The sequence below is a fragment of the Gobio gobio genome, assembly GCF_949357685.1.
Source record: "Gobio gobio genome assembly, chromosome: 15".
Classification (NCBI taxonomy): Eukaryota; Metazoa; Chordata; class Actinopteri; order Cypriniformes; family Gobionidae; genus Gobio; species Gobio gobio.
The window spans coordinates 37,726,359-37,749,338 of NC_137108.1; the positions used below are offsets into that span (position 1 = coordinate 37,726,359).

The 22,980-nt window shown below is 38.1% G+C and overlaps 1 protein-coding gene across 2 annotated transcripts in view; it reads right to left on the reverse strand.

Moving 5' to 3' along the window:
• Positions 1-22,180, reverse strand: part of plekho1b (pleckstrin homology domain containing, family O member 1b) — a 29,579-nt gene extending 7,399 nt beyond the window's left edge. The window contains exons 1-5 of one of the 2 annotated variants that reach the window (XM_079836542.1): positions 21,733-22,148; positions 20,576-20,722; positions 20,315-20,419; positions 8,258-8,398; positions 1,908-2,012 (exon numbers count right to left, since the gene is read on the reverse strand). In XM_079836542.1, the coding sequence (XP_079692668.1) occupies positions 1,908-2,012; positions 8,258-8,398; positions 20,315-20,419; positions 20,576-20,722; positions 21,733-21,759 (525 nt within the window). In that variant the 5' untranslated portion in view covers positions 21,760-22,148. Of the gene's footprint in view, positions 1-1,907; positions 2,013-8,257; positions 8,399-20,314; positions 20,420-20,575; positions 20,723-21,732 lie in introns of both variants that reach the window. The other variant, XM_079836543.1, reaches the window with a different exon arrangement.
• Between the last annotated feature and the right edge of the window lie 800 nt (positions 22,181-22,980).

Below are 22,980 nucleotides of genomic sequence, written 5' to 3' on the forward strand. Positions count from 1 at the left end.
GTCATCAGCAACTAGACGATGTCGACTTTCACCACATAAATGTCGACTTTAAAAAATTAGTTCAACCTCTAAACAAAATGCATACAAATTAAATAGAATCGAAAGCTTGTCAATTGGAATCGAATCAACTTGAATGGTTACCCATTCCAAAATGAAAATTATTTTTTTAATTGTTTTTGGTCATTTTTTTTTTCTTCCTCTGTTGTTTTAATTTATTTATTTTCAGAAATATTTGCTAATATTTCATATTGTCTTTGGTAGGATGTTAGATTTTGTCGTAGTATGGCGTGACAACCCTAAAAAGAACTAATGTGATACCATTCTGTAATTTTAAACTAGTATATACTAAATGACTATAACAACAGTCGTGAGTAAGGTTCAATAGAAGCATTCTCAACATAACCGGCTGTTATCGTGCGCTGACTCAGTCTGTTTCCTCTCCTGTTGAGTGGTATGGGAGACCTCGCCTGTTTAACTCAGCTAGATGTAGGGTATGAATCACACCACATTCGCATGTGAAAGGGAAAGCACACGCTCTCCCTGATTTATTCAAGTGAAACTCTAGTACATTGAGTGTGCTGTGTCACGGTCAGGCGTCCTCAACTGCCTGCGTGTATGTTTATGGTCCTAAGCAATGACCTGGTCCCCACGACATGTCATGTGTTGATCTGGAAAAAGCAGACAGCATGGATGGTTAGGCCAGATTGAATCTCGTTCATTAGCGGAAGCTGAAGGTGAAGATAGGCTCTGATATGGCCACTTTAATGCTGAAAGTCGTGACTGCCGTCTATTTTTGGTGGAGTGATTCATTTTCTCCCACTGTGTGTCGAGCATGATTATAGACCCGCTTTTAAATTGAGAAAATCCCTTTCGCAAACAAACTGTGAAAAGATCAGGGAATGAGACGGCAGGAAACTTTGCAATTAGAAGTTTTTATTAAAGTGGCTTCTCCAAGGACCTGTGAATGACAATCTGTCTTCAGTTTTTCACATTTTTTGAAGAAAATAGTGGCGCTTGCCCATGCTAATCACTGCTAAGGTCTTGTGGGTGGTTGCCTGGCATTGTTTTGGGTGGTTGCTAGGTGAATGCTCACTGGCCCAAGTAAAAAAAAAAGTCCTTGCAACCACCATTCTAGGGTGTTGTGGGTAGTTGCCTGAGCATTACTATGTGTTTACAAAGGTGTTCAGAATGTTATTAGCACATTGCTATGTGGTTGCTATAGGGTGTTTTGGGTGGTTGTTAGGTGAATACATACTTTATGATATTCCAATCTCTATTGTCAATCAACTATAACTATAGCACACATTTCTTCAACAAACCACACGGTTGGAGTTGTCATTGATACCTGTAGCACAATTGATGTTGGGCGAATTATTCAGCAAAGTTATTTCTTGTGGTCTGGAGCTTGTTCACATCCCTAACCATACGTGAAGAAACGCACTAAATGGAAGTATGGCATGGTCAATGCATTGCTAACTTGTGCTCTGGTTGAAACTTCTTAACTCTTTCCCTGCCATTGACAGAATTTTCCAGCTTTCCATGTTTTCATTTTTGTACGGTAAGGGGCACTATTATGCACATTCTGAAAGAGTACAGAATCTCCAGATCAAAACACAGAGGGAAAAGAAGCAGAAACAATCAATAAATGCACTGCGTATGCTTCTTCTTTGAAAAAAAACATGATTTTGTCAGCTTTTTGCCCAATTTTTTTTTTTTATGAAACCCACATTCAAGTGTTGATCAATAGTGCTATAATAAAACATAGTGCTATAATAAAACCGTGAAAGTTTTGTGAAAATGATCAAAAATACTGGCGTTGGCTAGCAACTTTTTTTTTATCATAGTGGGTAAAGAGATAATAGTAGGCAGCACTGTAATATGCAAAGACATAGGATTGTCTAGCTTACCTCATCCAATATGCGATTCTTGGCCCTGGTGATCGCTGCATTTAAAGCATTGATCCATGACTCCTTCTCTTCTGGACTGACGGCCAAAAACACCAGATTTGGAACCTGCATGTTGAGGATGAAAAATACTTTAAAACGTGTCCTGTTTGAGAAGACCATTTATCCAAATACAAACTGTCATACAGGCCAGTGCAGTTTATAGAATAACTGTACAGTTTGATATATGACCAGTGTTGTCCTGAACCCTGCTGGCTCTTCATTTTACACCTACAAACATGGTGAAAATTCCTTCGGTCTTGTGCTAGGTGGACACAAACATGTAGTGAGCCAAGCATAAATGAGCAGGTACAGCCATATGGCTCCGTCTATGGACAGCTGATGCAGCAACAGTGTGAGGCAGAGACCACCATATTAGGCAACAACACTGCAAGACTTCCAAACACAGTCTGGTGAAGCTGTGACAGACAGGCGGCCCTGCTGTTGATGCTGCAGCTGTGTAGATAAGACTCTGCTATGTGCCCAATGCTACGTATGTGTACTGTTGTTGACCAATCACTTTGAAAATTAAAGGGGACATATCATGTGAAAAAGAAAAACGTCTCTTCAGTCTGACCACTGATCGCGGGTAAAAGTGTATATAACATATACAAACTACCGCAGCCTAAGTGAGCATAAGAGAATACACTTACACTGTATTCTGATGGTCTCCTAAAGATATTTTGTTGACTATAAGTAACATTGCACCAACATCAGGGTTGCCAACTTTGAAGATCGGGGGGGGTGTTGTTGAGGGGCTGACGGTATACGACGATATATCGATTTCGATTTCAGTATCAATTCATAGCCTACTGTACATAAGGAAATAAGGATATGTACGTTATTAACATTTTAAAATTTGACATTTAAAGAAATCTAGTGTTTGATCATATCTAAATATGTATTCAAATGCAAAACTGCAATACTTTTTTGAGCAACTAGATTAGATTGATTAAAGAGCCATAAAGGCACCAGTGGGTCATGGCATTACAAATGGAAATTATTATTTTTCGAGCCACAAAATGACTCTAATTTGCCTCTTTGAATAAGAATTCTCTAATTTAACCTTAATTACTATACTAATTGTAATATAAATAATAAAAATATTAGAAGAAAAATATTTTAAGTGGTCATTAATGGAACATAATTATTGCACAAATAGTATTTAGTACCAAAATATTCAATAAATATTATTGAACTAAAATATAGAACATTTATTCAATTGAAAAATAGTTAAGGTGTATGGTCACATTTGACCATCCATGAGTATGAGTGTGAGCAATTAGTAAGGAATACCTGAGGGCTAAATACAATAAAAAACATTAACATTAATGTTAACATTGTTGCATCTCCATCACTCCATTATAAAACGATCCTGTATGGTTGACGTAATAATCAATGCACACTATGCTGTACTGTTTACCAAAACTTGCTGCAAACACCTGTAAAGTGGAGCTGTTGTGTATCAAGCCATTCAAATGAATTGACACAGCGCTAGAAGTATTGAGAGCTCCGTGAAGCATGTGACCGTGCGCGCAACCGGGAGATGAGAAAGCATGTCATGTTTTCAACACTCTGGCTTTAACTGTTATGCCATATTAGCGCCAAAACGCTATTTATTGTTTCAATTTCGATTTAAAACTTACAAAAATGTAAAAGCTTAGACTTTGTTTAATATCAAAAGCAGGTTTGGCAATTTGGCATGAAATTAAGTTGGAGAGCGTGAGACAGAGCCTGAAAGCGCGAGTATCACGCCAAATGCGTGAGAGTTGGCGACCCTGACCAACATGTCGACTAACTCTCATTAGAGTATTAGTTCAGTACTAGTAGACTGTTAGGGTTAGTAGAATAAGGGGTTTTGGTTAGTAGAACAAGTTGACATGTACTTGCAAAATTCCTTATAGTCAGTAGATGTTGGCGGAGCATCACATTAAAGGATTAGTTCACTTCAGAATTAAAATGTCCTGAAAATGTACTCACCCCATGTCATCCAAGATGTTTGTCTTTCTTTCTTTAGTCGAAAAGAAATTAAGGTTTTTGAGGAAAACATTCCAGGATTTTTCTCCATATAGTGGACTCCAATGGGAACCAATGGGTTGAAGGTTCAAATGGTAGTTTCAATGCAGCTTCAAAGGGCTCTACACGAGGAATAATGGTCTTATCTAGCGAAACGATCGGCCATTTAAAAAAAAAAATTATAACAATGTATATACTTTTTTAACCACTTATGCTAGTCTTCCACTAGCTCTGCGATGCGCCACACATTACGTAATCAAGATGAGCATTGGTGGTTAAAAATTATATACATTTAAAAAAAAAAATTGTTACATTTGAAACAAAAAGACTGTTTGCTAGATAAGACCCTTATTCCTTGGCTGGGATCGTGTAGAGCCCTTTGAAGCTGCATTGAAACTACCATTTGAACCTTCAACCCGTTGGTTCCCATTGAAGTCCAATATAAGGAGAAAAATCCTGGAATGTTTTCCTCAAAAACCTTCATTTCTTTTTGACTGAAGACAGAAAGACATAATCATCTTGGATGCCATTGGGGGTGAGTAAATAATAGGGCTGGACTAGAATATTTGAATATTCATTCAGTAGGTTAGTATTCGATTTTCAAATTTGGGATTCGAATATTCGTTGTTGTTTGTTTTGTTTTTGTTTTTTGCACACCTGGCATCCCCCTCAAAGCGGTTCTCAATCGTGCTTTAATATGTTTACACTATAAAATCTGTCGAAATACAATCCTTTTTTTTTTTTTACAATTATCTTATAGCCTAGCCGTTTTTAATAGGATGGACAGTTGAATAGGGATCCAACCTCGTTATACTTAATACATATATTCGCTTCTTCTTAGCCTAAGTGTTCCCTGCAAGGCTCTGTCTGGAAGAAGGGCGTGCCTGAGCTTGCATTTTTGGTTAAGCTGCGTTCGCTTGACATTGTGGAATATAGAATAATATAATCAAAATGTATTAGCCTTTTTACCCGTTAGGGATGTGCATGTGACGGTGAGAGAATTTTCCCTCGCTGTCACATTACGTGTACACTGTGCGGCTGTGTACGAATGACAGTGCGGCCGTGCGCATTTTACTTTCGGTTTAGAATTAGCACCAATTCGGGCGCGGGTTGCTTGAATGGTGGGTTCATTAGCCTATTATTCTCGATGAGAAACACAACAACAAAACAGCACAATGACAAACTCACTTAAATAGGTGCTTTTACATTTCGCTTTGAACCCAAATCTTCCGCGATCATCTTGTCATTCAGCTCCTCCATCTCGTGATGAATGAAATCTGACTCCAGCAGCTGATTTGTGATGTGACTCTCATTCGACTCACGCTGCACGTCGTTCAGTTTTTAATTGTAGTGTCTGTTCTCTAACTGAACTAAATGAGTTTTACACCTATAAAATATCAAAACGACAATGGGGCGGAGCCGCGGTGGGCAAGTGATGTAACCAGTGTTATGCCTGAACACCGGTAACAACAACTATTGCAGCAAGCCTATTAGCCTGCCCATTATTATCAATATAAATTAATCTACTGCGAAGTATAGGAGCTTGTTACAGGGACGTAACAGACCTGTGTTTTGTATCACTAGTGCAGTGTCCGTTCTCAGAGCATAGAAGCCCTGTCCGCGTGAGACGCACCGCTTCTCGAGATTCCTGCCTTTATTAGAGAGAAGTATGTTCAGCCCCCTCCTTCCTAAGAGCCCCTACTACTGAAGCTTCGAAGCTCAAAAAATGGTATTTGGACCGGCCCTTGTAAATAATCAGGACATTTTAATTCTGAAGTGAACTAATCCGTTAAGTGTTAGGAGATATTAAGAAGACAGTCTAATAATACTCTACTAATACTCTAATGAGAGTGAGTTGAGGTGAAACGCTACTTTTAGTCAACAGAATGTCTAAAGTGTTACCGAGACTTCTTTTAAAAACAAAATATTTAAGTTGCAAAAACACCTAAAATACAAGATTTGTTTATATTGGAGGTACTTTTTTAGTGCAAAACTTGCCGTCACTATGCTGATGGTTGGTTGCTTTTTTTTTTTTTTTTTTGAAGGTGTTCAGAATGTTTTAGTGTGTTTTGGATGGTTGCTAGGAGAACGCTTACAGCAGCAAAAACAGGTTAATTCAGCTTGGTGCCAGGGAGGGTGCACTGCAAAAATGTAATTTTAAATAATTGGAACTATGACTAGCTTCATAGGTGGATCTTGGGGGAAAATATAATGCTACAAAAGTTCACAAAGAATACTGTTCCTGAAAGACTGTTGGATTCTTTGGTAATAATTAAAATTAGGTGTTTAATCTTACTTGTGGAAGCCAGTTTTTAAGGGTGCAAAAAAAGGCAGGCGAGAGAAAAAAGCAGAAAGATGACGATTTTCATGAGATCATGCATTAGGGTGTCTCCCCTGTTGAGCAGCATGTGGAACAGCTGTTGTGTGTGGGGCAGAGGGACTTATTAACCATGTAGTGGTGTGTTTCTATGTATGAAGGAGTGTTTGGGAGGATGGGTGCTGCTGGATTTCCTAAAACCCTCCATGTTTATTTCCTAGGGATTAACCCCTAGCCTCAGTGCTGGATTTTAAAGGATTGGTCAGACGTAACCCCTTATGTTTCTTCTAGCTGTTAGAAATCCCGAAAATGTGCTGCAGAGTCTAGACAGCCAGAAAAAGCTTTAAATCAACAATAGATAGAGCTGCGCGATTCTGGATGAATTGAGAATCACAAATTTTTCTTCACAATTCTGAACAGCAACTAAAAAAACCTAATTTAAGTTCTAAAATGTTAATTGCTGCAGTCTGCTTAAACTATTTAACTGAATTCAAATAATAATTATTATATATATATATTTTTTAATCAGTTTGAATCAATGATTCAATGACACTCATAAAGACTTCACTTGTTTCACTACTGGATGAATCAGTTTTTTAAACAAATATCTTGAATGAATGATTCAATGACAACTACGTCTTTTTTAACAGTCACTTGTTATAACCAATCTTGTTTAAAGCGTCAAGTTACTTTCAAATGGTGATTTACTCTATTGTAATCGCTAACAGTAGACATCAGTGTTCATATCCGAACTATAAACTTTTATCCAAGTACTACTGTGATAATTTGAATTATTGTAAAACAGAAATGATGATACTCTGCGGTTGAAAATACTTTTTGTGAAGCGGTTTCATACCTATACATGACAACTGGTCTCTCTGGGTCAGCGCCAACTCGGATCTGAATGTTCGCTCTGATCATACTTGTCAAATAAGATAGCGTGGGTGTTTGAATCGAGATCTCGATCTTTTAAAGATGAATTGTGCAGCTCTAACAATAACTAAAACAGACTTCTATAAATGATCAAATGCATTTTAGAATTTTATAAATTAAAATTTAGTGTTTCATTTTTTTTCATCAAACAGATTTACAAAAATGATTTTATTAAAATTACTTACAATTATACAACCGGGTTACATTGCCATTGTCTGGACAAATCACCCCGATACTCGCGCCATTGAGCCAGGAGATCAGAAATGTTTTATTCTGAACTGAATTGAGAATGCTATTTTAATTCCAATTCAATTCCTCAATTTGAATGGACTTTAAATTGAGGTGGCATGGTGAATTGTAGTTCAAATTTAATTTAGCGATGGATGAATGGATGGATAGATAGCACTACAGATAGATAGATGGATGGATGGATGGATGGACAGATACACTTCACCTTTTAGAAACTTGGAGCTGTAACCTAATTGGTAAGATGTACTATTTGTGTTGGTCTAAAGGATATTTGTGGTGGCCTGTGGTTTGCTAGTGAAAGCAATAAGCTGAGCTGTTCTTACTGAAAGCCAATTACACAGGATAGGATGACCACAGAGGTCGGTCAAAGTTTGTGCTTAGAGACTAACATGCCAACTATGCTGAAGTATGATTTCTTGTCTAATATTTCCTTAGACTAATGTCAACGTGTCTTAGACATGTTAACAAAAGTCAGTGTTTGGTGTTGACAACCGCTTTTACAAACAGGTGTGACTCTTGAATTGTCCTATTCATATAACAGATTACAGAAGCAGTTTGAATACTATCTGTATGGCTGAATAACCAGTTAAGAGTGCCTTTTTAAGTCTGCTTATTCTCCGTATGATCCAATATGTGTGAATGTATGTGGAGACACATATCTTTGAGTTGCAACAGGTGATTGCTGTCTCACAGCTTGACTGCAAACTGACTAATAAACTAGCCCAGCAGTGCTTCTGTGCTGACTGGGGCATAAACCTATTAGCCTCTACTGTGAAAACCACTTCCTGTAGTGACTGACCGTGTTGCCTGGCTGCCGTGAACGCAGAAGCGTGAACTTGCTGTGGTTCTTTTTGCTCCTGCTTTTGGCCTTGCGAAGTTCTTCAGACCTTTCGTAGTCGGTGAGATCCACCACCTCCTGGATTTTCTTCTCATCTTTGACCTGTGGGGAAAAAATACAGATTCGGTTTTAATATTGTGCTTTAAATGTATATACGATAGAAATATCTCAATATTTATGTATTTGTTCTGAAATAAATTAAAAGGGTGTTTTGTTTTGCTTTTTCTCCACAGAAGAACCATCTTTATAATAGCCATTTTAGTAGTTTTAAAATGTTTCATGTAATGACTAAAAACATTATTATTAATTAATACTATTTTAAATTTGTATTATTATTATTATTATATTTAAATATATATATTTTTTTATTTAGTCGTTTTTAAATAATAATAATAATAAGTGCTGTCAAATCGATTAATCGCGATCGCATCTTACAAAAAGGCTGTTTACATACACACACAGACATACATATTTATATGTATGTGTGTGTGTGTGTGTGTGTGTGTGTGTGTGTGTGTGTGTGTGTGTGTGTGTGTGTGTGTGTGTGTGTGTGTGTGTGTGTGTGTGTGTGTGTGTGTGTGTGTGTGTGTGTGTGTGTGTGTGTGTGTGTGTGTGTGTGTGTGTGTGTGTGTGTGTAAACAAACGTTTATGTTAGATGCGATTAATAACGATTAATCGGTTTGACAGCACTAATAATAATAATAATAATAATAATAGCATTATTATTATTATACATTTCATTTTATTTTTAAGTGACACAGATCAGTCAATAATTCATAATTATGAATGGATCATAAATTGACAAATGTTGTTTGTATAGTTGTATAGATGTGACACTGTCTCTGTACGTGTAGTGGAGTGGTTTTTGTAGACTCTGCCACAGGTTTCATAAATCGTCAAAATATGAATATAATTTGCTTACAAATGCAAATTTAAAATGAGCATTTTTACTTTTGGTTTCGGCAATTGCCATTGCCATTTTGGTGCATCATTTTCTCAAAATACTGATTATATTGTATATCCCTCTACTACAGTATTTACAGTTTGAGTTACTTTAAAAATGGAACAGCATTTTAAAAGTATACAATGTTTGAGCTCAGTGTTTTAGTCTAGTTGATGAAGCCACAAAAGTTAAGGACATCTGGATGACCAATCTGACTTTTAACTGGGACAGACGTCAAAACGTAGCTCGAAAACATCATTGGGCATGGATGAAGAGAACTTTTTAACCCAGATTCACAGTGAACACCATGGTCTGATTTGGTATCACCTGCCAAACGATCTCATTAAGTCACAATCAATTTCCATTAGTGCTCTTCTAAAGACAAAAAAAGCTCTGTCCATGCAAGGCCACATCTGGTTGTGTGCTGTACTACAGAGCCGCTCTACAGTGCAGTACTTAAGAGTATTGGCATCACACCCAGTGCACTATGGGGTGTCACGACAGGGAATGGCTGTACAAATAGTGCATCTACTGTTCCAGCAGTACAAAGGCGGCAATTAACTAGCAATCTGATCCCATCCTTTTTTCCAGGAGAGGACAGTCGGGGCACAGTACATTTGCACTCAATACTGGACATTAAAAACTCCTAAATGCAACTAGATTCAAGATTAGACTGAAGTTTGCTGTAGTGGCTATATAGTGAGCATAGAAGAAAGGTGGATAATATGTATTTGGAGTAAAAAGGACCATTTATTTCACCGGGATTGCCTGTAAAATGACCCCGATATATCTGACAACACATCTGGCACAGAGTCTGTAATCCGAGATCATACTGGAAACAAAAAACTTCAGTGGTCAAATTCATTGAATGAATGTGAACTACCATAGACTACTACTTTTGTTGTTTTGCTCTTTGCTCCTTTAAACTGAGTAGGCACAACTCTCCTGAGTCTAATTGAGTGATTTGTATATGAATGTAACACCATGTCTTTATGCTCTATTTGGACTTCATAGCATTCGAAAGCACCACTTTAAAATGGAACTGGCAGATGCTCCAGCAACAAGCCAATTTTTTTATTAGTGCCCCTTTTTAACTGCATCTATATTTAATACGGTGTACATTAAGCTGCTTAAAAAGATGCATCCTTTTTAAGAGGAGGCACGCAGTGTGAATAGCAAGGCAGTTGGAGAAAATAGTTTGACTTACTCAACAGAGAACGAAGGGAACAAAAGAAGTACTACTGTGAGAATAATTTCACACAGTCTTGCCAGGCTGTCTTAAATGTACTCTGTAATCAAGCTTTCTGTTGTGTAACTAAAGCTGTCCGGAGCCGTAAACAATATTTTTGTTGTGTGTGATGATAGAGAAATGTTCCGGGCTCAAAAACGTAAGCTCTACAAACGGCATCGGTGGCGTGTTGTTGAATAGCACAGAAAATCCTTTTGATGCATTCATGTTTACGGTGATGCATGATTGGGCATGTTTTCTAAAATATTGCCACAAAACAATCGTTACAACTGTTTCAGAGTGAAACCAGATATTCAATAAAATCAATGTAGGAAGGAAATAGATTAAATCAGAGATAAAAAGAATGATGAACAACATTACATGTAAAATAAATAAAAAATATATATACTAAAGAAGTGAAATAAATTTCTTCATAGACTTACATATTTTAGTTCATTATTATAATAAAAATATATATATATATATATATATATTCTCTATCATTCAAAAGTTTGGGGTCAGAGCCCCAAAGTGTCTTCAGTGTCACATGATCCTTCAGAAATCATTCGAATATGCTGATTTGGTGCACAAGAAACATTTCTTATTTTCATCAATTGTCCTGCTTAATATTTTTTTGGAAATCCATTTTGTCAGGATTCTTTGATTAATAGAAAGTTAGAGTAGAATAAAGAGAATGTTTTAACAATGTAAACGTCTTTGCTCTCACTTTTGATCAATTTGATGCATCCTTTCTGATTAAAAGTATTAATTTATCTTAAAAAGTCTTCTTTTTTTTTTTTTTGAGAGATGAGTCAAAATTATGTTCTGTTTGTCAACAAATGAGCTTAACTTGTATTGAACCTGGAAAAAATCCTTTAAAGTTTGTTGTTTTTTTTGTATGTGAAGCATTTGCTCACCAGCATCGTTTCCAGAGTGTATTCATAGTCATGTTATTCAACAAATAACCTGTATTATAGAGCATTAACTGTTCAGGTGTCCTTTCGTTTCGATTTGAGGCCAGGTGGACAATTCAGAGACAAACAGTCATCGTTTCAAGTTTCACTGTCATTCAAAGAACCGTCTGCATTGAATTTAGCTATTTACTTTCTCCATTAACCGGTCTAACCTTTCATAAACGTCCATTAGGGTCACAAAACATTGCAGATGAGAGGCTGTATCAGAGAAGCCAAATACCCTAAAGAGGAATTTGAAATGAATACTCCCTGGCAATGTGTCCCATCGGCCCACACATGAAAAATTCATTGCAAAGTGTTTAAGTGGAACTACGTGAATGATACAGCCAATGCTGCTTCAAGATATGAAAGCTGCAGGAGAGATCTCACAGGGTTAAATGCGGCATGTTGGCTCGGTCAGGTGAGAGAAGGGGAAGCTACTTGACATGATGACATCAGCAAGTACAAACAAACTAAATATAGATTGAAGATGTTTCATCTGACTTCTAGCACAGTTGTTTTCAAGGGGTGACTCGAAACACAAAATTGCCAATATTGTTTACATTTATAAATAAAGGTTCTTTACTGGCATAGATGGTTCCATGAAGAAACTTTTACATCCATGGAACTTTTCCAATTCACAAAAGGTTCTTTAGATTATTAAAAAGTTCTTCTTTTCTAAGAAAAACAGGATTCTTTTAAGAATTGTTCACTGAAAGGTTCTTTGGGAAACCAAAAATGTTCCAGTGAACACCATTTTGCTATGACTTGGGTGAGACTTCAGTGTTCAGGAAAAAGGTGGATAACTTTGAACAATTATGTTTATTTTTCCCTAAACATTTAGTTTTAAAGGGTTAGTTCACCCAGAAATGAAAATTCTGTCATTTATTTACTCACCCTCATGTCGTTCCAAACCTGTAAGACCTTTGTTCGACTTCGGAACACAAATTAAGATGCAGAACGCCGGCTCACCATTGGCTAGCTCCTACGTTAGCATCACATGCATGTGTCGTGCTCGCGTGAACCGCATCGGCCAATGGTAAGTCGCCGTTCTGACGTAGAACCCGGAAGCGCTGCACTGTATTTACTATGTCAACAGTGTAGGAGAATGACACAGACGAGAAGAAATTGTTGAATAAAGTCATTATTTTTGTTTGTTTTTTGCGCACAAAAAGTATTCTCGTCACTTCATAATATTAAGGTTGAACCACTAGAGTCACATGGACTATTTTAACGATGTCTTGACTACCTTTCTGGGCCTTGAAAGTGGTAATTTCTGTCTATGGAGGGGTCAGAGAGCTCTTGGATTTCATCAAAAATATCTTCATTTGTGTTCTGAAGATGAACGAAGGTCTTGCACGTTTGGAACTACATGAGGGTGAGTAATTAATGACCGAATTTTCATTTTTGGGTAAACTAACCCTTTACTACTACCTCATGCTATTTAACAAACTGTTCTAGGCCTGCAACAGGAATTTCTCCCTGCTGCCCTTTCAAATTCTTGGATTGCAGTGATAATCATCTGACAGACTGACACAGTGTGACCAAGATCCCTTAAAGAAACCACCTAAAGAAACCAGCCGGAGAAGAAATGGTTTGATGACTATACAGGGCATGACAACCTCCGCCAATCTCACTTTCCAGTAAGTGAGTCAGAGCCTTGCCAAGCCCTGACGTGTGAAATGATTCATCCGTCGATTTCATTTGCGACTCCACTTGTGTTAATGTAGCTGAACGACTGCACCCCATTACCCTAGAGAACGATGATCGCAATTGTAAAAGTAAAACTTCACATATTTCCTTGAGTATTTACATGAATGACGTGCCTGTGGACATATTACTTCTACTATTGCACTGCAAGATCTCATCATTTCATGACGTTTTCTATTTGCACCAATTCACACCGCAAAAATAATGCAGCCCATCTGACATCTGCACATCTCTTTATTAGGAAATGCAATGCATATGTACAAATATGACTAGTAAACTGAAGTTAGATAAATGGGATGCATGGACTAATTCAAGCAATTAACTTAGGACTGTTTATGCAATATAACATGATCTGATCTGTTTCTTTTTAGGGTGGATGCTAACTGTGAATCATTAAATGGGAGGACAATGTTTTCAGTGCAGTCATTTAAAGAAAAGCAAACCAAAGGAGAAAAGGACTTTGTAAAAGAGGAAGTGTCAAGTCTAGAACAGGTTGTGACCACTACACCCATGTCTACCATCTATACATATGACTCCAAAAAGCAGAAGAGCAATATAAGACAAAGACCACAACTTCCTTATTTGGGCCTGATTGTGCAAACAGAAGACACAGGCAGCTCTTATCATCATCATCTTTCATGTGGAAGCTCTGATAGATGCCATTTAGGGTAAGCGGAAGAAACATTTTTACAAAGACAAGAAATTAAGCTTTATTGAAACTGCAAAATCTGAGTTTGTTGATTGGCTGTCTTAAGCAACCGTGAGAGAGAAATGTACCAGGTTGAGTGTGTGAATGTGAAGTCCAGGGTGAGCAAGACAAAGCTCTCCTAATATCTGTGCTCCCTCCCTACATCTGCCACATCGATGCCCAGGAATCTGACCCCAAACAACACTCGCATGACATCTGTTCTGGGAGAGTTTTGCAGGACACATTCTCAGCTTACTGCCACCCTTCAGTCTACCATCATCTGACTGAAATATGTCAATGTGATTTAAGCAGAATCGCATACAATGAATGGCCAGTGGGTTATTAGTGGTACTTGCTATTACAAGTGCTCATACTTTGGTTTAGGGATTTCAACAAGCCATTGGACATGAACTCTGTCCCCACCAGCGTTTTATTTTTAAAAAGTTCTCCGCCAGCGTTTTTCATAATTTTCACAAAAATCTTACGGCCCCCAGAATATTTAGTTGTATGAATATCTGAACATGCAATGTATCAAAAGAAAGAACAGAACCTCTGCTTTTTAACACAAAAAAACAATTTTATTCTTTCTTCATGCATTCCCTTTTTTATCAATGTGGGTAAGTTAAGTCATAAAAAAAAGCTACATTTAGAGCAAAAAGCTGAGGAAATCCCGTTTTTTGTCAAAGGCTACATCTGAATCAGATTCAGTACAATGAGCAAAATACAGATGGGGTAGATCGAGTCCATCAACACCCCCTAAGCTTGCACAGTCCTAACCACTTCCTGGTTCAACATTTCACTCTGTAACAATAGGCTGCTTTGTGTATATACTGTTTATTGTTGATGATTGCATTATTTTTCATATGCATCTGCTTACATATGAGATTGCTCGTTTCTGCTTCTTTTCCTTTGTTTTAATATGTAGATACTGTACTCGTTCAGGAGATGCGTAATAGCCCCCCCCCCCCCCCCCCCCCCCCACCTTATAACAGTAATAACGTAAAAAACGAGATTACTCAACAGTGGTGAGGTAAGAGTTAAAGTCAGTATGAAATAAAAAATGTCCTATCTACAGTATTTTCTAAATGCATGTTATTGATCCTATTGTTAACGAGTCATTAAAACGTAATAACTCAATCTTTCAGTGAAATGTCAGATTTCTATTTGGCGACGTATTCTGGACTTCTCTAATAATTTATGCTGATTAAACTTCGCCGTTTTCTTTCTATCGACTGCATTCTTAAGGACGGGACTAGTTTTCCAAGAGGATGTTAGAGAAATGCATGTTTCACAGACCTACTTTGCCATTTTATTCTCTTCTGAATCTGCCAAGTCTATTTTTCTTACACAACCTCTAGAAAATGGCCAGGGCAAATTATCTACTGGTTTTCGGCAAACTCAGCGGTCCTCTGAGAAATCTAATCCCATCCGAGTGTGAATGTCTGTGACTGCCTATATTGTATTATCCTAACTTTTCACCATGTGTTCAAGCTACCAGCTTTCATTTAATTGCAATATGGATGGCATCCGACAAAAAAATTTTACTTGACTATAAACTATAAAAGTAATAAATGGAGCCAAATCACAGAAACTGCAAAGACTGCCCACTTTAATATCAGGTAAGAGTAAGATACTTCTAGTCTAGATTTCTTTGCTCACTTAGGGTTAGGTTATTAGGTTATTTACTTAAGTTTATTTAAAAGGGTTATTATAATAGCCTAAATAAAAATTATATCAGTAAATAATAAGTTAAAAGGGCCCCACTTTATATTAGGTGGCCTTAACTACTATGTACTTACATCAAAAAATAAGTACAATGTACTTACTGTGTTCAAATTGTATTGCAATTTAGAGGTGGGATACGGGTAAGGTTAGGGACAGGTGTGGTGGTAAGGGTAAGTTTAAGGGTAGGGTTAGGTGTTAGGGAAGTGTCAACTGTGTAATTACAAATGTAACTACAGAAATTCATTACAGACGTAATTACATGCAGGTATTTTTAAAAATGTAAGTACAATGTAAAAACATGTATGTACACAATAAGTGCATTGTATCAAATTATTAATTAAAATGTTAGTACATAGTAGTTAAGGCCACCTAATATAAAGTGGGTCCATTAAAAGGCATATACGTCATATGTGATGTACGCAAGCACAGCAGAAAACACACACTTCCACCACGGAGATATTAGTCCTGTCCGAAACGGTACATGAAACCACTGATGTTGAGTGATAAGAATTGGAACTCAAAAACGTCATGTAGAAAACTAGTCCCATCGGAATAGAATGGGATATGAATCTGCCTCCATCCAATCAATAACTCCATCCAAAATAATCAAGTTCGGGAGGAGCAAGTTCAAATGATTTATCCAAAACAACTCGTCATCAGCAATTACCACGTCTATCATATCAGCATGAGAGGAAGCCTATATATATATACATATATTACACACACACACACACACACAGTCTACCCACCGACATTCCTCAACAGTTTTCAGCATCCCTCCACCACCCTGACTCCCCACTCTTGGCTTGTTCCACACCACAGCCAGGACTACGGGGAGAGTACTCTGGGTTCGGGCCAAATACCGAGCTCAGAGCTCTCTCCTCAGACAGCACGCCAAATACGCATTCCATTTATTCTATCTGACTTATTTTGTAAGTGTAAACTCGTAAACTGATTGAAGAAGGACTCATATTTGATGTCACAATATGGAAGAAAAGATTTGCCGCTACTTCTGTTTCATTGTGACTTTAAGTAATCTCCAAGCAACCACACATCAATGCAGTTAAAAAAATACAGCTCCATAGTTGCATGGCAGCTAGTTTTGCGTAGGCATGTATCACTGACATTTCATCATAAAATCCCCAAAACTTTTTAAGAGATGGTAACCATAGTTTCTAAAGTTACTGTTACTACTATATTAAAATGGGCACTTTCAGAAACTCTGTCAGTTTAAAAACACCCTGTGGTGAAAATCAAGTTTTTAATGTTGTTTATGTGTAAGTGGAGTTTTTAATATGCTTTAAGACAAACCATGTGCAAATTCACATTGATGTGAATTTGTCAACACCATTGAGTATTTTCTGATGAAACTGCAGTGAACCAATAGTTGGGGTTTCTGACGTCACAAACCTAGTAAACAATCACATCACGAGGGGGCTTTAGCAGATCATCATCACTATAATGCTTAGCAATGGAGTCTCAAGAGAAGCCATGTTATCCCGGTATATTTTTCTGCTGATATGAAAAACCGGGTACTTTTAGCAATAGCGGGTTATATATGTATATGATGTATATTATGATGTTAAAGCTGCAGTCTGTAACTTTTTGCGCTCTTGCGGTTAATAAACAGAACTGCATTCGTCTTGTGGAAGAACATTGCAGCCGGAGCTACTTCTCTCTGTTTATGTCTATGGCGAGTCATTCAGGGACTGTGCTCCTCCGCAGCGGTTCCTACCAGACCGGTCTGAAATAGTCCCAATATAAACACTCAATATAAGTGTACCATAATGATTCAGGGTAAGACAAAAACACGGTTTGGAAAATGGATTCATGTTGTACATTCTCATTATATAATTTTTGGAAATCTTGAACACAAAAAAAGTTACGGACAGCAGCTTTAAGATTAACTATAAGTCTTTCTCCACTGACGGTCAATGGTTTCTAAGGGCCTGTTCACACCGGGACGATTTTCGTGCACGTTTATCGCCGACGTTTAACGCCTCATGACTAAACAAAGGGGGCCAATGTGAGTGTTCTGACCGACGCGCAAAACGGCAGGCGTAAAAGCGTCGTTTGAAAAAAACGCCTTGGGTTAAATTTTTTTGTTTTGACGCGGCACGTTAAAAACTGGCCGACCAATGAGATTGGCGCTTTTGTTCTCGTGCCTGGAGCTACTGAAGTTACAGTAAAACACGACTTGGTGGCGCTCAAGCACAAAACGGTCTAGCCCTGCACATGTTGATACGACGAAGAAGTAAGTAGGCAAAGAAGAAGATTACCAGTTAGCAAAAAGTGTGTGAATGGTTTTGGCAAGCACGTACATACTGTCTCTCTTCTTCTTCGGCGTGAAAACCGAGTGTCAGAAGCGTAAAGTGCCGCAGCCCTACGTGCACGTTCACTCGCCACATCCCCAGTGAAAATAGCGTGGGTGTGAACACTCATGACGCACCGAAAAACGTCTCGGAAAAAAACGCTGCCGACAAGCGCGCGCGGCATTTACTACAGTAACTTGAGTAAAAGTTAGCCAAGTCAATCTCTGAGCTGGTGTGAGTGGAGACGGGGCTAATTTGCATATTCATAGAAGGTAATAAATGAACAAGGGTGTAGAGTTACATCAACCTTTTTTTTCACAGGAAAAAACGTTTAAATGTATCATTTTGGTGATCAAATAGGAGTTTTAAGGGATAAAATAATTGATTATTGACTTTTTGCTAAGGAAAGTTGTATTAAGTTACTACAGCCTTGTTGAAGCTAACTGGTTTTTGGCAAAAGCTATAGTTTCCATGATACATTTTTGAGAGTGGTCTACAATTAATCCTTTTTTTGTTAGCTTTATGGTACTTCTGAAGTCTTAATTCCTGTTCATTGAAAAAAAATGCAGGTGCAGTCATGAAACTCTAAATGGCGCACACTGATATATCCTTAACTCTTGCAATCATGTCATTCTCTATAGGGCACAGCTGATTGGTTCCTGCCAATGAGCTCGCTGCTCAACCTTCAAATACTTTGTCAGCATTTGCTGCAGCAGTTGTAGCACGCTTTCAGAAACCCTCCACCTTCCCCAGCTACACCTGTATAGATTTGCTACAGCAGCAGCAGCAGCGTGGCGTGAATATTGTGTATGTATTGGCAGTAGCAAATCATGCACTTGGTCTGCAGCCGCAGCATAGCCGATCTATTCCACCAACACCAAACATATCAACATTGACATATCCATTACCACGCCAAACACTCCGAGAGTTGTCATCACAGAACTATTATTAAAGCTACTCAGTACAATTTTTTTTCAAATATTCTCCTTTCTTTAACACCTAGGAGACAGCATAAAGATAATATTATATATAGTATGTTTTAGAAACGTATTTAACTCCTCATGTTGGGATTTTCAGATTGCCTGATCATTTTGGCATTTATCTATTTGGAAACATGATACCAAAACAACAGCATCAGATCATTAAAATCTGTTGTCTGTCTAGACAGCTGGAGAGAAACATCTAGACGACAGCATGATGAAACCTCAGTCTGTTAAGCACTAAAAGGGTCAATCCTCCCTCTGAGCTGTGAGCCAGAGCCCATATGCTGCCTCGGCATTGTTTGATCTGATGCTGAGCACAGCAAACAGTTTTCTGCGTGACCATGACTCAACCTCATTCCTGCTTTCCTTCCCTTCGTCCTCCCACACTGCAGTAAATCAGCCTCGCTCCTGAATAAAGGCCCTTTATTTTCCTATTCCTTCATGCTTACTGAACTTGTTAAACCTCTCAGAGGAAACTGTTCATCCAGAAGTGAGGGGAACCACTGTATGGAAGGCACAATGTCAGGCACATGCTAACAGTATGTGTTGCATTGGAAATGACAGTCTGCTAATTGAGTGTTTAAATGTTTACATCGTCATGTTCGGCCTTTCGTCACATCTGGCTTTAATTCCAGAACAATGTCTGCAATTGGATGAAGGTGTTAAGCACTGGAAGATGGGGATGGGGATTAGGGAGATAGTTCACCCAAAAATCACAATTCTGTTATTTACTCACCCTCATGCGAAGACTTTTTCTCACAAAGGGAGTTTTTATAGCGTAGAAAGTTCAAACTGCTGTTTTTCATACAGTGAAGAAGTATAATGAGTTGTATGGACTTATTTTATGATCTTTATGGTGCTTGTTTGTCCTTTTTGAAGCTTCCCATCTACTTTCATTGTGCTAAACTTCTCATTTCCAATGAAGAAAGCAAGCCATACGGATTTTGAAAGAAAGCCATACGGATTTCGAAAGACATAACATGAGCATATGATGACAGAACTTTTATTTTTGGCTGAACTATCCCTTTATTTCTGTGCTGCTCCTGTGAGGAACTCATGTGATTTCATTACAAGAACTAGTGGCAATTAACTTCCTGTATGTCACAACAGATTGTTCATCACCAGAACATTCATCATTATAATCAGGGCAATCAATATGATTTTTTTTTACCTCTGCATATGTTATGCAAAAGATAGTAGATAAACCTCATGTGGTTTGAATTGGATCACACTAGATATTTGTGTGATCCAATTATTTGTTAATATTAAATGCATGTATTCGAATAGCCTGACTCTCTAGTTTTAAAAATGAATGATCACAGACCCATTATACGCACGAGCTCAAAGTTATGTAATCTGCCTACTTTCATCGGTAATCATCAGTAAACCATTGAGTGATGGGTTTCTTCTTGTCTCCTGAATTTTAATACATTGTGGTCAGTACAAGCCATGTTTATCTGCATTGGAAGTGTATACCCTTATATTGTAGTCTGGATCATATTTTCTTTTACGTTGTGTAGTTTTGTTCATGGTTTTCGAGGATGAGGGCATGTCATGTAACTCGTCCATGCCTCCAAGCAACTGGAACACATTTTACACACTTTCTCACACACACTATACTGAAAGCAGTACTGAATAATCATTGTAAGCATGTTACACAAGTAGCATCTCATCAGTCAAATCATGATGATGTGGAGAAAAGAATGAACAGGAAAAAAAGTTGTGTCCGAAACGTACCTCTTTTTCAGAAATGTAGAGTTGGTCTCCTTTCAGTATAACAAATCTGTTTTTCCAAATTTCCCTGAAAATTCCTTTGCCACAGAATTTGCGAATCCAGCCAGTTTTGTCAGGCTGCACTGGCTGTTGATTGGCTTCCTGAGGGCCCTGCGTTTACAGAGAGAGAACAGACGCATGCCAGTGAGACTTAAGGTTCCCTGTGAGTTATGGTGTCTGTTTCAAAGCATTTTTTGGGGCCTTCATAAGTCTATTGTGCACATTATGCTGTCTAGGAAGGCAGTTCACAAGTTTTTGAGACAATCGTAATCTCTAGCAAGGGGGAGACTTTCTTAAAGACATTGTCTTTTGTCATGTAGATCATATCACATTCCTGGCCCTTACTCAGTTTTCTCACACAGCACAAGCACATACACACAGTTGGGATCTTGCTGTCTGAACTGATTAGGTTAAAAGGCTGTGTACATGCAAAATAATGGAAATAAAACACTTTTTTCTGATGTTAAACTCAAAGAATGCAAAAACAAACTAAACATCCATAATCTGACAAATATGTTCCTCAGGTGCATGTAATCTGCATATTCTACTTCAGATTAAACATGCCCAATCTTTGCCTGCTATTCTACTCTGGGTATAGGAAGCGCCATTTATTATGCTTTTCAGTCATTTTAGACAGTAATTTAATCAACTCATTAATAGTGCATGTTAAGTGTTCAGTTTGTAGGTCTAAAACCCATAAGAGAATTAGCATTTTCAAGCCATGGGTTCCCTTGGGAATTTTCTTTATGGTTTTTAGAATGGATGATTTATTAATAATTTATATTTGTTTGAAAAATGCATACATATAATAATATATGTATAACATATTACATATATAGCCTAACATAATTTATTCTGAATGAAGAATAAAAAAAAAACTTTACTCCCTTCACTAGGCTAAGCCTGGCCAACTACTTCCAAAAAGGGCGTGCAGAAGAATATCATATCGACTTTAACATGTACAGCTAGAATAAAATAATTATAATGCATGTGCTACGTTGGAAAATGTTTTTAAACATTGTGTATTAGTAAACTGAAGTGTTCGTGCTGCAGTGTTTCACACTAGTGCACAAAGGCTCACGGCGCTCCTCACTGACAATAGAGTGGACTCGATATCTTACCCGCTTTGTTGAACTGTTCTTCTTCATGGCTCAATAAAACGGAGCTTTCCGACTCTCCCTCCGCTATATACAGATCCTTCCGTGCACAATGTGTTATCTACAACGAAACAAAATCCCGGTGTGGACTCGAAACGTTACACTCAAAGAAAAGCACGGTGCTGAATGAGTCGCTCCCCCGTTTGTTTCTTACGCCTCTTTTCTATTTACTCCCCATTCGGTGTCCTCCAGATCCGCGCAGAATATCATCCAATAGATTTTTCTCTGTGGTCACGCAGACAAATCTGAGAAATGTGCTTTCTAGAGCAGCATATAAGTCTGTGATGGTGGCATCAACATCATGATCGTTTCGTATGGGTTGATCTCCTACCGTCATGTGTGTCTTTCGTGGAGTTGTGCGAGCTGGAGAACTTAAGGCTGTGTGGTCCCTCTCTTTGTCCTCGACAGCTCCACCTATGGACACCACAGTGATGTCACTGCAAAGACAGAGGGGGACTCACTGTACTAAAAGGAATGTGCAATATTTTGCTATAATTTTACATTGTGTAACACAGTGTTTACCTATATTGTGGGCTAGCTAAAATATTGTGCATATAGCATATTATTTACAAAATATCAATGATGTGTAATTAAGAAATAATTATAGGCCTACTAAGTTCATCACCAGTGTCAAAAATTAACCTTTTTATTATGGAGCAATATTTGCCTCCTGGATTTGATGAATTCGCATAAAAAATGTATGACACTGTGATTAAGGCGAAAAACGACTAACCATATCTGTCTTGTCAATTAAGTGAAAAAATTCCATCTGAGCAATTATGGTGTCACGAGCCTGGTTGGCGCAGAGATGAAACTGGATCTAAATGCAGCAGTCTTTATTAATGACAAACTCCAACTAACAGAAATACTCAAAATTCTCAGGAATACAAAAACAAGGACAGAACAATCGGTCAAGAGCGACACATAGATGGCAAAACACTAGAACATAAATACACACATGAATCAAAACAAACTCAAAACGTGGCAGTACCCTCCCCCTCCCGGAAGGCGTGTCCTCGTTCCGTAATACATTCAAGGGGTGGGAGGGTTGGCATCCTGGAGTAGACAAGGGGTGACTTTGGCAGAACAGGGCGCCTCCAGGGCGGTGCCGGCAGTTCAGGGGGCCAGGGCAGCGCTGTCAGTTCAGGAGGCCAGGGAGATGCAGACAGCTCAGGGACGGCCTCCTTGGCCGTGTATGGGAGAGCAGGCAGC